At 42.0% G+C, this 13,186-nt stretch overlaps 1 protein-coding gene across 2 annotated transcripts; it reads left to right on the top strand.

The window, feature by feature from the left end:
* The first annotated feature begins 2,532 nt into the window (after positions 1–2,532).
* On the top strand, positions 2,533–13,186 carry NMI (N-myc and STAT interactor). 2 transcript variants are annotated; one of them, XM_086615381.1, is made up of 10 exons: positions 2,533–2,578; positions 3,754–3,804; positions 5,463–5,540; positions 5,841–5,999; positions 7,209–7,316; positions 8,979–9,141; positions 10,118–10,224; positions 10,344–10,536; positions 11,167–11,273; positions 12,258–13,186. In XM_086615381.1, the coding sequence occupies exons 2-10, from the start codon at positions 3,760–3,762 to the stop codon at positions 12,456–12,458; spliced, it is 1,161 nt and encodes a 386-aa protein (XP_086471507.1). In that variant the 5' UTR covers positions 2,533–2,578; positions 3,754–3,759; the 3' UTR covers positions 12,459–13,186. The 2 variants fall into 2 exon arrangements, with proteins under 2 accessions (XP_086471507.1, XP_086471508.1); XM_086615382.1 differs by lacking the exon at positions 2,533–2,578 and adding an exon at positions 2,830–3,081.

Raw genomic sequence — 13,186 nt, 5'->3', positions numbered from 1 at the left:
CAGTTATCCATTGTCAAGGCAGAAAATGAGAAGAAAATATCTTGAACACAGGGTCATAGTTTCATCCACTTATCTTAAAAAACAGATAAGGACTTTTGAAACTGCCATAATAATTACCCCATGGGTAAAACTCCCACTGAATTCAGTGGCACAAGGTGACTGCTATCCAAGCAGGGTGCAATCCAAGATTCCCTTTGTGCAGCCAACGAAAGCAAAAGTTCTGAGAACCTCGATCTGGCTGCTCTTGTGCGGGGCTCCTCAAGTGTGCACGCAGAGCGCAACCGATTACGCTGCAATGCTTCACTTCCATACCACTCCTCCTGCTTTTCTCTGAAAGCAGAAGTCCACGTCTGCTAAGTGACAAAGTCAGCTTCTGCTCTTTCTCCAACCACTTGGCATATTTTGAATTGCTGAGGATTAATTTCTTTGCCAGTCAGTGCTGATTGACCATACAAAATACTTTGGCCAATAAGTACAAGTCTGTTTGCAATTTTGAGGGCAACTTTTGAAAGATTAGTCAGCTTAGTTTTAAGGGAAACCTGCAATATGCTTTCCTTTTTTCTTGGCCTAGGACACAGACATTGCCCAAATTTTGTTCATGACTGCAATGCATATCTTATGAGTATCTAAATAGATAGTAAGTCTTGAATTCAATCAGCTGTGTCTGACTGCTTGGCTACAATCCTGGGGGCATTGCCTGCTCCTGAATCCAAGAGCTATTAGTGAAGGATGTGTGTGGTGCTTTCCTTTCACTCACCCACGTTTCAGCACACACACACGTTGTACCTGCCACCTGACAGCTCCCATCACAAGAAGTCCAGTCCGTCCTAGCGACATGATCTGCACGACGAAGTGGATCACACCAGCTCTCTCAGGATCCAGAAGAGCCACTTTCCTTTGGTTACCTACATGAAGAAGGATCATTCAGTAACCAAAGCGGTTTACCCTCCCCTTCAACGAGAAGCCAGTGCTTTTTCTTCCTTAAACTGACGGAAATCAAAGCAGTTTTTTCCTGAAGCAGCTCTTCCCTGAAATCTCTTTAGAAAAGGAATGTCCACTGGCTAACACAGCAAATGTTTGCAACCCTAAGTCACATCACACCGGTCTGCATGTCAGGACTTCTCTAAGCTGGCACACAGCTAAAGCTCTCCTCCTCTTCCTTCCTCCTCTTCCTTCCTTGCGCTGGCACTCACAGTTGTAGTCACAGATCTGAGAACTGATCTGGTCAAAGACAAGGTGCTTTTTTTTTTTTTGGGGGGGGACGTGGATAGGAGGTAGTTTCCAGATCGGTGCTCCAATCCAACTCACCAAAACACTATGGCCAGCCAAAGGACTTGAAAAAAACCCAGAGACCTTAAACAGTTGCTGCAGAACAAAGTTGGCATTGCCTACAGATTGCCCATCAATGACTTTGTTGCCCAATTCTAGGCGCATCTGCCATGGATTGTTCTTACCAATCTATATACTGAAGGGTTTATAAATCAACCATGCTCCTCTTGGAAAGAAGACGAAGGTCTCTCCTTGATGAGAGATGGCTGCCACCTCCTGCCCCAGGGCCCCATCTCACCCCCCTCACCCAAGACGGTGGGCTCCCTCCCAGACAGTAGGCTGCCTCCAAGATGGTGAGGTCCTTCCAAGACAGTGGGGTCCCTCCAAGATGGTGGGCTCCCTCCAAGACGGTGGGCTCCCTCCAAGATGGTGGGATCCCTCCAAGACAGTGGGGTACCTCCATGATGGTGGGGTCCCTGCAAGACAGTGAGCTCCTTCCCAGACAGTGGGCTTCCTCCAAGACAGCAGGGTGCTGCCGCCTACTGCTTGGTTTTCCAGAGCTTTTCCAGGAATTATTTTTTCAAATGTGGTATCTGCATCAGCAAGGGGCCTTTCCGTCACTGAATGGTTTATGCCTTTTGCCACGGCAAACAAGGACTCCTTGTAATGCGAACACACAATCCCTGAGAACGTGGTTTAAAACATACAAACAAATGAATAAAGAAACCAAATTCACCAGAATTAGCCTGAGGATGCCACGTCCGAGTCACTTTATTTCACAGAAAAATCCAGAGGCCAAACCAGAAGCATCCAGCCGAGTTAAGAGATGGCACGGGAGGGAGGTGATGGCCGACTTGAAGCCTTCGCGCCCTCCCTGCAGGTGCAGCGACGAGCCCACCCGCTCCCTACCTTTTCTGGGATTTCCCCACTCTGTAGGACGCTGGATGCGAGCACTGCCCGCGGGCTATCCACCCGCGATGCCCCAGCCGAGGTCCCGGGGGGGAGCGCGGAAAAGCGCCGTGCGCCCGCGTTGCGCCGCGCCGACGAGGCGGCGGGGGTCGGCGCCGCCTTCCTCTACCTGATTTCGAGGAAGAAGAGCGACATGGCCCCCGGGGCCGCGCGTCCGGGTGTGGCGGGGCCGGGGGAGGGGGGACCCGCCGGCGGCGGAGAGAAAGCGAAAGCGAAAGCGAAAGCGACAGCGGGCGGCCCCGGGGGCGGCGTCTCGGCAGGGAGCGGGGGGGCTGCGGCGGGGTCCGGCACCGGCCGAGGAGCTGTCGGCGTGCGGGGAGCGCGGGGACCAGCGGCTGCTGTGAGTCCTGCGAGCCCCGACCCGCGCCCTCCGCCCGGGGAGGCCGCTTGTCCCCCGCCCGGTGTCCGTCGGTGGCCGCCCCGGCGGGGCCCGGAGCGCCCCGTGGTGGCGCTCGGGTCGGTGCGGCCTTCCCCGCGGCCCCGGGGTGGGATCGGTTTCCCCGGGTGGGAGAGGATGGCTGGGACGCGGAGGGAGGCGAGGGGCTGGTGCGGGCGGTGGGGCTGCTGGAGCTGAACCCGTCAGCCGCCTTCTTGGTGTCCCAGGCCGCGGGAGGAAGCATGGCAGCACTGAGGGGCGGGCCACTTGGCTACCGGCTGGGCTATCATCTGAGGAGCCAAGTAGAGACGTTTTTCAGTTATGCTACTTTCACTTTCCTAAATGAGGAATCGGTACATCAGTCGGTAAACTTTAACGCAAACCAGAACGCGATTCCTGGGTCGCTAACCGAAGGCAGCCTCCATTTCAAGCCTGGTTGGTGATTGCCACAGCTACGATGGTGTCAGGTGAAAACCAAGCTCCGAATTTCCAGGTCAGAAATGCCCAGCCGGGTCAGGATGCTGGGCTGCCCGCTGCTCGGGGCTTGGCAGGTGTTAGACAACGTGCTTAGAGAGTGTCTGAGCCGTGGTGCCAAGCCCTGGCGCTGCCTCGGCATCCACAGGATGGATTTGCGTGGGAATCCGTACACCTTAGCATCCGTTTGTGGATCAGTGGCCCATGAACTTGTCTAAATTCCTTTTTATCGGCCTCCACAAAATGTTGTGGCAACAGCTTCCAGATTTTCCGTTAGCTGCGGTGTCATAAAAGGGTTTTCACTCGTGTCAAGCAGATTTAAGGTTATATTTCTTAAGCACAGAGCACACAGGATGTTAAGGATGTGCATAATGGTACAAAAGTAGCGTGAAAGTAAGTACATATGTTTCAGGACAGAAAAATTAAGTCCTGCAATGCGGAATTTCTCACATGCATCTCTGGATTTTATGCTTAGTAAGGAAGGAGGCTTCAGAGATCCAATATATATCACTTTTGCCTATAAAATGATACAACATTTCCATTTAAAAATTCTTTTAGCTCAACACAGCTTCTGGTATTCCTTTCTGGTATTCTATTCTGCTGAAAAAAAAAAAATATAAAGCCAATACACATAATCTTGTCTTTTTTTTTTCCTATTCCCTTAGGTTTCAATGGATTTCACAAGTCTCCCGCTATCTTTAAAAGATGATGGTTTTGTAAGTATTTTCTGATGTGCTGCCTGGAAAAAAAATCTCTATTTGACAATAGTATCTCTGAATGAAGGTTTACGCTAGGACTGCTTGGACAGTGCTTCTGAAGATTCTTGTCTCATCTTCTTCCATCCTTTAATACTTTGGACATTCCTCATTCCTGCCTCTGTCCCATTCCAAAGTGTCTGCATTACAGATTCTGTTAGAATTTTCCTGTCCTACCTCGCTTGCTCAGCTGTCTCTGTGGAGGTTTCTTAGGGGAATTTCCTTTTTCCTAGTGCCTTCCGTGATTCAGTTCCTGCAATGCAGCAAGAAGTTTGAATGGGACTTTCCCTGGGATTTCTTGCATTTTCCTTGTTATTTTTTTCCTTCTTTTGGATTGAAGACTGTTGTCTTAGACCATTTTTCAGTAAAAAACAGTCATCCTTTCTTATCAGCTTCCAGCTACGGCATGTGCATCCTTCTGCTTTCCTGCACTCAATCCCTTGAAGAAAGGAGTTTTTTTCCGTTTTCAAGTTATACGCAGATGGGGATTTCTGTGTTGCGTAACGGGCATTCGAAACTGGACAAAGTAGTGGAAAAAATTGTTTTGTATTTTATTGTTTTTAGGAAATACCTAGCATTACCAAGGGAATTGACAAGATTGTCTAATTTAGACCTTTCCATGCCTAAATTTCATTGTTCACATTCAAGTTTTATGTAATCTTAAGTAAAAGGGAGGGATTGTTTCAGCAGGTCTCTTTGGATTTTTTTTTTTCTTTTCTGCAGAATATCGCAGCCATAGAAACCAAACAGAACAGAGAAGATTTTCTCCCTTCTTGGGCTTTATCCAGTTGTAGTTTTCCTGTGCTTGTGAGCTTCTGCCCTGAAGTACTTAAATTCTAAAATGCTTCTTTTATCACCTTCCTCCTCCTTGATGTTACCATTTGTTGTCCAATCTCCCTGAGCTTGGAAGCACTTAATTTTGAAATCTTTTTTCTCATGAAGCCCCTATGTTCTTTATCATTTCTCTTAGAGGAACTGCCGAGAAAGCATGTAGATAAACATTTGTGGTTTGAGGGGCTTAGTTCCCTGTGGAAGAACATAGAGACAACTTGCTTTTATTATTTACCAAAATATTAGCCTGTGAATATTTTCAGTTGGATAGTTAGCAAATAATGATTACTGACCAGGATCCGTTTTTTTTTTTCCCTGCCTATGGCAGGGGGGTTGGAACTAGATGATCTTTGAGGTCCCTTCCAACCCAAACCGTTCTATGATTCTATGATTTGCTTAGTTTTTTGTCCTATCGAGCCATTAAAATAGGTCAGTGATTTGGCCTAAGTGTCTGAATGCGTTTTTAAAAAATTACGTGGTATATGCCATCCTCTGGCATGCAGATTCTAGGAAGATTTAATCATGAAATATAATCAGTCTCTCAAAATGTTTGACTCACCACATATCTTGCCTGCACAATTGGAGAAAAACAGCAAATAGGCACACAGGCAAAATATATTTCGTTTTCAGTAATAGACCTGCATTGAAAACTGCCATGGCAAAATGCTTCATCCAACTGCAGAGAGTTTATTTTTTTGATTTTGAAGACTTATTTGAATTGTTTAGTGTGTCTCAGTTAGTGCCTAATGAAAGGGAAAACCTGTGTGTGCCTCTTTTTTTCTCTCCAGGATATGATGTCCGCGGACCTTAATGACACAGCAAAAGATCAGATGGAAAGACTTAAAGAAGAACTGAAGGAATGGAAGGCAAGTTCTATAAATGACATAGAATTGTGGAAATTAGCTGAAAGATAGTTGGAAGACCTTTAGTCCATCCTTCTAAAACCAAATCAACTCTCTCCCAATTATAACATGTTTGTCTAACTCATTCTCTGTTCTTCAATGGTACATGATTGTGTTGACCTTAGCGGTAACTCCACTTGTATGTCTAAGAGAAATATTTATCCAAAGTGTTAAAAAGAAATAAATAAAAAGGGCTTGTTTAAGGTTTTGTTTGTTCCCACGGAAGAAGAAAAAAAAAATTAAATCTCTGTTTTTGCTATCCAGGAAAGAGTTGAAAAAGCTGAAAAGGCAAAAGCTGACCTTCTTCTCTGTGTTTCAAGTGTGGAGGAAGAGTATGTTAAAGCAGAGGAGGAGCTGGCAAAGCTAAAGGAGTTGCAAGAGAAGCAGCATAAGGACATTATTACATCTAGGGAAACGCATGAGGTATGGAGAAGGCTTGCTCATAGCTGTTAGCATCTGGGGAGTTGTGAAGGAGGTGGCTATTAGAGAAAATAAGAGTAATATCTCCTTTTCAGTTTAAGTTTTTAACTGGCATTACCGGTTTGCGGACTCTATGACTAGAATGTTCTACACCTAGTTTTTCAGTGGCAGATTAAGAATCAGTGCAATAAAATAAGTCTTATGGCAGTGTTGGAAGAGTGAAGGCAAAACTGAGCCCGGTTTTGTATAGAAGATGAAAACTGACAAAACCAGTCTTCCTCCTCCAAGATTCTCCACTAACAGATGAGTTCCAGTTTTCTGTGATGCAGATGAGATTGAATGGGTTGATTCCACTGCTTTGTCAGCTCCCAGCTCATCTTCTAAGGTGTTACAGCACCCAAGGGATTAGGATTTCTTAAGTGACAGTGAGCTGAGCAAGTGCCAGAACCCGTTTGAAGAGGGCTCTTCTTTCTAGGTCTTCCTAGAACTAATTGTTTCATTAATTCAATGTGCCATGTGAGGTCATTGGTACAGGAATAGGATAAATTTCCATAGGGTGTCAAGGGGGTGGTTTCAGTGAAGTTTGGTTTTGCCCGTAAATCACTGATGAGAAATCACAGCTCCAATACTACAAGCTATTAAAATAGAATTAATAGGTTAAGTGCATTCAGGCTGCCATGAGATTCTCTGAAAGTTGGTTTCGGTTCTCCAGTCATAAATGTTTGGATTTTGTACCCAGAAGCGGTCGTTATCATCATCTGGCTTTTGTTTTACATTATCCTGAGCTGATGGGAACTGGTCTAAATGTCTTGAGTGGTCAGGGACTTTAAAGGAGCCATCTTCTAATTGTGGATGGCTGGAGCTGACTACATCTATCTGCTGTGTTTCCTTCTCGTTCTGTTGTGTTCCCTGTCCAGGAAATATTGGATTTAGTTGCATGGGCTTTATGCCCATTTAGGATTGACTGGTGTGGTGGAAGGAAGTAGCAGATAGGAGGTGGAAGAGGTGTTTCCTCTTCCTTGACTGAAACTGCTCCTCGGCGAGTGAATTTACCTTGCAAGTAGTTAAAGCTGTGCAAAAACTGTGTCCTGCATGGCTGTCACATAGAATAATTAAGAGTTGAAACAGTTTCTAATGTCTACAGATTTTGCTGAAATACATTTTTGTCTTCTATGTGTTGAATTTTGCATTTGATAACTTTTTGGGCTGTAGAGAGAACTCTATGTATTAAACGAAGAAAATGATGAGCTGAAGAGAGAGATTGAAAAGCTCAAAGAAGAACTTGCAGAATGTAGCTCACAGCTCTCGCGGGATGCTCAGGTGAAGCTTGAAATATTTTACAATTTGTCTTTCGGAAGGGCACAGTATTATTGCCAGTTGTTCAGGATTTGAACCTCTACTGATTTCTGTATAAAATATAGCTTGAAGTTTTATTTTCCTAGTTTACGGGGCAAGACAATGTGAAGCAGGCTAAGGATATGGAAACAAATACAGGTTTGTGAGATTTTGAAAACATGAGAGGAATGAAGACAAGCAGGAAATTATTAAATGGAAGACACAGGAATGAAAAATACACATAGCATTAGTAATTTTCAAGTACTTTCATTTTATATTTCTTGGGCAAGAGGATGGAAGAAGGGACGTAAGTCCATTAGATGGGAAATGTAGCATTTATTTTAGCCTACGTAGAGTTTGACTTGATTATAGTCTCTCTCAAGTTACTCCAAATCAGAAATAACTCAATTTGCAACCAGATAAATATTAGTGATTGTAAATAGGTTTAAACTCTGGATCCAAAGTGTCTTTTGGTGAAACTGCTGCAGATTCTGAGATGTTCGGAAATTGGAACTTCTCTTTTGGAAATGTCAGCTTTTAAAAACCCATTTTCATTCTGAATTGGAACGAACCCAAATATTTGGGGGAATTTACAGCAAAATGAAAACTGATCATTTTGTGTGTATGCAAAGATTGAAACTCTATCCAAGCGTTACCTTGTTCAATGTAACATATATTACAATGGTAGCTTTAGTTTTCTAAATTACATTTCTAAGTTTAGGAGACGTCAATTAACTCCAGCCTCCTAAATTTCCTATGCATTTATTGGACAGGGCAAGGCTCCTCTAGAAGGAGATCCAGTGTGGACAGGGGCCCACACCCAGTGTCTGAATTATCTTTAAGAAGAGTATCTCTCTTTCCTTTGGCAGCAGAAGGAACGGGAAGAAGGCAGGCTCATAGATAAGGTGCTAGTTGTGAAGATAGGTGGCAGGAATGGTTTAATTATTCTGGTTATTTTATCTTTATGACATAAACAGTATTTTTCTTCTACGCAGGGTTTTATTTTGAAATAGTTATGTAAAGAGGAAAAAAGAGTTATCTGAAACTCCCTCCAGTCTATCAAAATAGCCTTTCCTAACCACCATTTTCATGAACAGTTTTACTCTATCCTAGTTACAAAACACTTGGATATTCTTAGCAATTTTACTAAAATGGCAACCTACAAGGCTGTTTATTAGCAGACTTCCCATTGCTGTAGAGCAGTGATGCAGTTAGGCAAAAATAAATGGCAACACAAGAGACTCTGATACTTGCATTTGGCAAATTTTGGCAGGTGGAAATCCCCGTGGACTTCAATTGAATTTTTACTATGTAAGGTCAAGTTTCAGTTCAAAGTTAATCAAAGGAGAAAAAAAAAAACCCACCCAAAAAACAATCAAACAAACAAAAAAAACCCACCAAACAAAAAACCCCACCAAACCCACAATTACCTCACTGTCAAAAATCCTAGGAATAGACAACTACAAGAAGTCAGTTTAGTTAGAAGAGTCATACCTGTTTTACCAGCCATGACTTCAATCTGCTTGACAAACTTGAAGAAAACAAAATATATGTAGCACTGCAAGGAAAGACGACTGTTCATTTTTCTGTTCTGCAATAAACTACAGAAATGATTTTTTCTTTCCTATCTTGATTCTGAAATCTTAGATTAAAAAAAAGGTAGCAGAAACTAAAATGAAGTTCACTGAAATGGAAGACCTGAAGGATGATGATCCAAGTATGAATACTCACTGTGTTTTTAGTGTAACTACAAAAATCCCATTCAGACTGAATCAAAACCAGGCGCTGCTTACTTTTGAAGATGAAGAAGGTATGGTGCATATTTTAGGTATAAAATTAATGTCTCCAATGTATTTCATTGCCAAAGGGAAAAGATTTACGTAAACATTTTGGAAAAAAAAAAATCAACAACAGCCAAAGAGAGAACACACAGAGAACCTTTCACTATTACGACACCAATCAGTAGAAAAAAGTTCTTGCAAGCACTCTGCCTGTTTTTGTTGGATTACCAGATTTCTGCTCCCAGCTAATACAAACAATACTTGGTGTTTGAAAGAGGGAATATGTTTCTACCTCGCAGAGTATCATCAAGAAGGATTCAAAATGTTTTGACAGCAGAATTGGACTGTTTTCTTTACTCTGGGCAGTACCTTATCCTGCCAGCAGTTATGTTGGTGATGGGTACACATCACACACGGGTAGATCTGAGATGACAGAGGGATGATGCAGTCTGTAACTTGCCTGCTTCCCACTGAGATGCTTGCTGTTTGGACAGCCTGGTGCCTGCCTGCAAGGAGCCTGCAGGCAGTCTGGCTGGGGCTGCTGGGTGGGTAGCTCAGTTATGCAAGAATATTGCAGATAGAAAGTTCAGTGTTTGCATCTGAATATCCAGTTCATTTCTTTCAGCTAAAATCTAAGATAGCTAATAGGCATTCTCTGCACCTGGTAGTGATGTGGTTTTCATCCAAGGATATTTGAAATGAAATAGGAGAAGTCTAGTATTAATATTTGATGCAGTGAGAGCACTTTTTGACAGCATAAAGATTCTACTATTCTATCCTGTCCTAAAGATACTATAGTATTTTACCTGTTGCCTCTAACTAGTCAGATTTTGTGGAAATAGACATGCCTGAAGACATGGATAGTGGGATCTGGTTGCCTAACTGTTATTTATTTATCCTTTATTGATGCAAAAGGAGGATTTGCTTAAGAGACTGGGGAATAGTTTTGGATTTATAATGATTAAACAAGGCTTTTCATATCTGAAAACTTGTGATTTTCCTTAGTTGCCCAGAGACTGATAAAAATGGGTAAGCACACTGTGAACCTGGACAACAAAACAGCAGATGTGACAGTGAAGCCTTTTACACTTGAAATGGGAATCAAATTTGAGGTAATCGACTGAAATATGAAACCATAAAGATATGAACTTGCAGTACTTAAAAAGCTTTACATTCAGGTTTTTTGTGTGTTTTCACTCACAAAGTGCACAAAAAATTTACTTTCCTGTAGCTTCACATCACTATTTCTGGAAATAAGATCAATGTTTCAGAAGTTCCTGAGCTACCTATTCCTGAAGACTGGATGAGAGACAAATTAGAGCTGAATTTCTACAAGTCTGAACAGGGTGGAGGAGGAGAAGTAGAAAATGTGAACTATGACAGGCAGTCCAGAACAGCTGTTATTACATTCCTCAAACCTGGAGGTATAGTATGTAATATTTTGTTAGCTAGATATACAGGCCATATTGTCCATTTTGCATTCCATTCCATATTACATTCTGTATGAACTTCACCACTGAATGTAGCAAATTGTTCCCATGGAGAGTTAAGTAGATCAGGAGAAGATGTGGGTTCACCCACACGTCTGTAAATAAAACAGTATTTCGTCATATTTCTTGTTGATCGAACATGACCTGATGTGCAGTTGGTGAGCTTTATTTCTTTCTTTGTCCAAAACCTCTTTTTCCTTTGAGTTGCAAATAGAAAATTAGGAAAATGTGTTTGATTTTAGCTCTTGTTTCACGCCAGTGAAGTTAGGCAGGCATTCAGATTGCCCAACTGCATGAAATTCTATGAAGATCAGTGGAGCCACATCCATTTACAGCAGCTGCTTTAGATTTATTTCAGAAGCTTTTGTGGGTATTTAATGGTTTTGCTCTTTTGGCAATGCCAAGTAAACTTCTTTCAAAATGCATATGAAGAATCTACAAGTGTGCTATTATATATTAGTTATAAATCCATATAAGAAAGATTAGTCTGTTCTTTGATACGCTTACAAAGTGCATTTTAGGTTATATTACTCTTACCCCTCTTTTTGTCATTCTCCCTTACAGCAGCTAACGGCTTCGTGGGACATACTAAATACCCTTTCTTTGTAAATGGAAGGTGCCATAAGCTTTCTGTGTCCCGAAACGTCGACGTACACTTGGAAAAGTTTCAGGTAAAAGAATCTAGTCCAGGCTAACCCTTAAATAGAACCGATACTTGGGAAATAGGAGATACGGGCCGAATTTTCAGTTCTGAGGACTGCAGAAGCTTTTGTGCCATGCACTTTGTGAAACTTCATAGCAAGTGTGAGTCTGCGATATGCTGCTCTGCTGTTAATCTTATGTTTTGCAATGTGAAAGCTATAATTTGTTTTAAAAGGGTGTGCATGTCTTCCCTTGATCAAATTAGATCATTACTTACCGTAATGTCTGTGCTAGACAGGAGGAAGCTACTGAATTGTGAAGTAGGTTAATAGTAGGCACAACAACGTTTTTCTGAGTCACAAAGCACTGATGAGAGGCCTTGATGATAGTCTCAGCAGAGACCCTTGCTGCTCTATAAAACATTTGACCATTCATTTTTTTCATTCATTCATTCATTCATTCATTCATTCATTCATTCATTCATTCATTCAACCCAAATAATGACTTCTTTTCCGGTAACACTAGTCTGCTCACTCATCATATTCTCACTGAAATTGTCTTTTACTTTGTCTGAATAGACTGTAATCAAGTCAGTATTGTGTATATCATCAGGCCTTTGTAATTAAAGCTTTGACTGGAGAGTGTGCGTTTATGAGATGTAACAGCGTTCTTTGCAGGTGCGTATCGCGTATTGGCGTGGATTTTGATGGAGTGGTGCTGTCTAAAGCCACCAGAGATCCCCAAATCCAGTGTGTGTGTGTGTGCACTGAGGAGTGAGGACACACCTGCTAAGGTGCATTGCCTGTTGAACTCTGTAGTGTATGATAAGAGCTCAGAACTCCTGCTGTTTTCAGTGACAGAAATACACCACGCTGTCCAAAATCTTACAATGCAATCAAAGATCCTGGTCATGTCTGATCAAGGATATGTTTATTTCCAGTATCTGTCAGTTCCTTTAGATGTACCTGCAACGGCTGATGTGTAATACAAGTTTGTTTTTCTTTCCTCCATAGCTCTATTGTGGGATTTCTAAGAAGACCATTCTGTTGAAAGGAATTCAAGAGATGGAAGATGATGAGGAAAGTGTACAGGACATGATTGAAATTCATTTCCAAAAGCCTAGTAATAGTGGTGGGGAAATAGAGAAAATCAAGTATGTATCAAAAGGAGTAACATGGGTTTGTTTTGAAGAGGATACTTTGAATGCCATGTAGGAAATAGTAGCTTGAACTCATGAATGTCTTGAGTTTTTGCTTCATCAGAGGCATAGGCAGTTAGGCAGACATCATACTTTAATGTTCTGAAATTTATACTTGAAAAAGAGGAACTACCTTGTATAAGGGCACAGACTTTGCATAGAAATTTAGCAAAACTCACTGCTTGGTGTTCCAGAAGTTCCTGATTGAAGTCATAGAAAAAGCCTTTACCAGCACTTGAAACTTAACCTAAGATTGCTTTCTGCAAATTTTGTATCTTGCAAATTTTAGATAGGCCACGTACTCCAAAGTGGGATAAATCTATTCCTTCTTACATTTTGGTTACAAAAGCTGTATGTAATCCCAATCAAAAGCATCTTCACAGACCTGCTTTTTTAAAGTGCCACAGTTCAGAAGGTGCCTCTGACAGAACTCCAGTTCTGCCGAGGTTGCTGTGTGCTACCGTAACTCAAATACTTGAAAGCAATTCATAAAATCTGCATTATTAAAGTAGTGATAAAATTAAAACAGAAAAAGAGAGAGTGCAAAACCACCACAGATTCCTCAAGAAATTGCACCTTATACGAAACACCATAGCAGTAATACTGCTTTTAGCTGTCAAAATGCTGTTACTTCTCCAAGGATCTGATGCAAATTCTGCTGAGCTTCTGATAAGTTAATAGCCTGGTTTATTGTTTGGTTTTAATATTTGTTTCTACAATTACATTTTTCTTTATTTTTCTTCA

Source organism: Tauraco erythrolophus, chromosome 8 (genome assembly GCF_009769465.1).
Source record: "Tauraco erythrolophus isolate bTauEry1 chromosome 8, bTauEry1.pri, whole genome shotgun sequence".
Lineage (NCBI taxonomy): Eukaryota > Metazoa > Chordata > Aves > Musophagiformes > Musophagidae > Tauraco > Tauraco erythrolophus.
The sequence above is the reverse complement of the archived record's forward strand: the minus strand, read 5'-3'. Positions and strand labels throughout refer to the sequence as shown.

Coding starts and splice junctions, on each gene's coding strand:
- NMI (XM_086615381.1), top strand. CDS start 3,760: ATGGATTTCACAAGTCTCCCGCTATCTTTAAAAGATGATGGTTTT. Junction 7,317..8,978: donor AGCTCTCGCGGGATGCTCAG/GTGAAGCTTGAA, acceptor CTGAAATCTTAG/ATTAAAAAAAAGGTAGCAGA. Junction 11,274..12,257: donor TACACTTGGAAAAGTTTCAG/GTAAAAGAATCT, acceptor TTTCCTCCATAG/CTCTATTGTGGGATTTCTAA.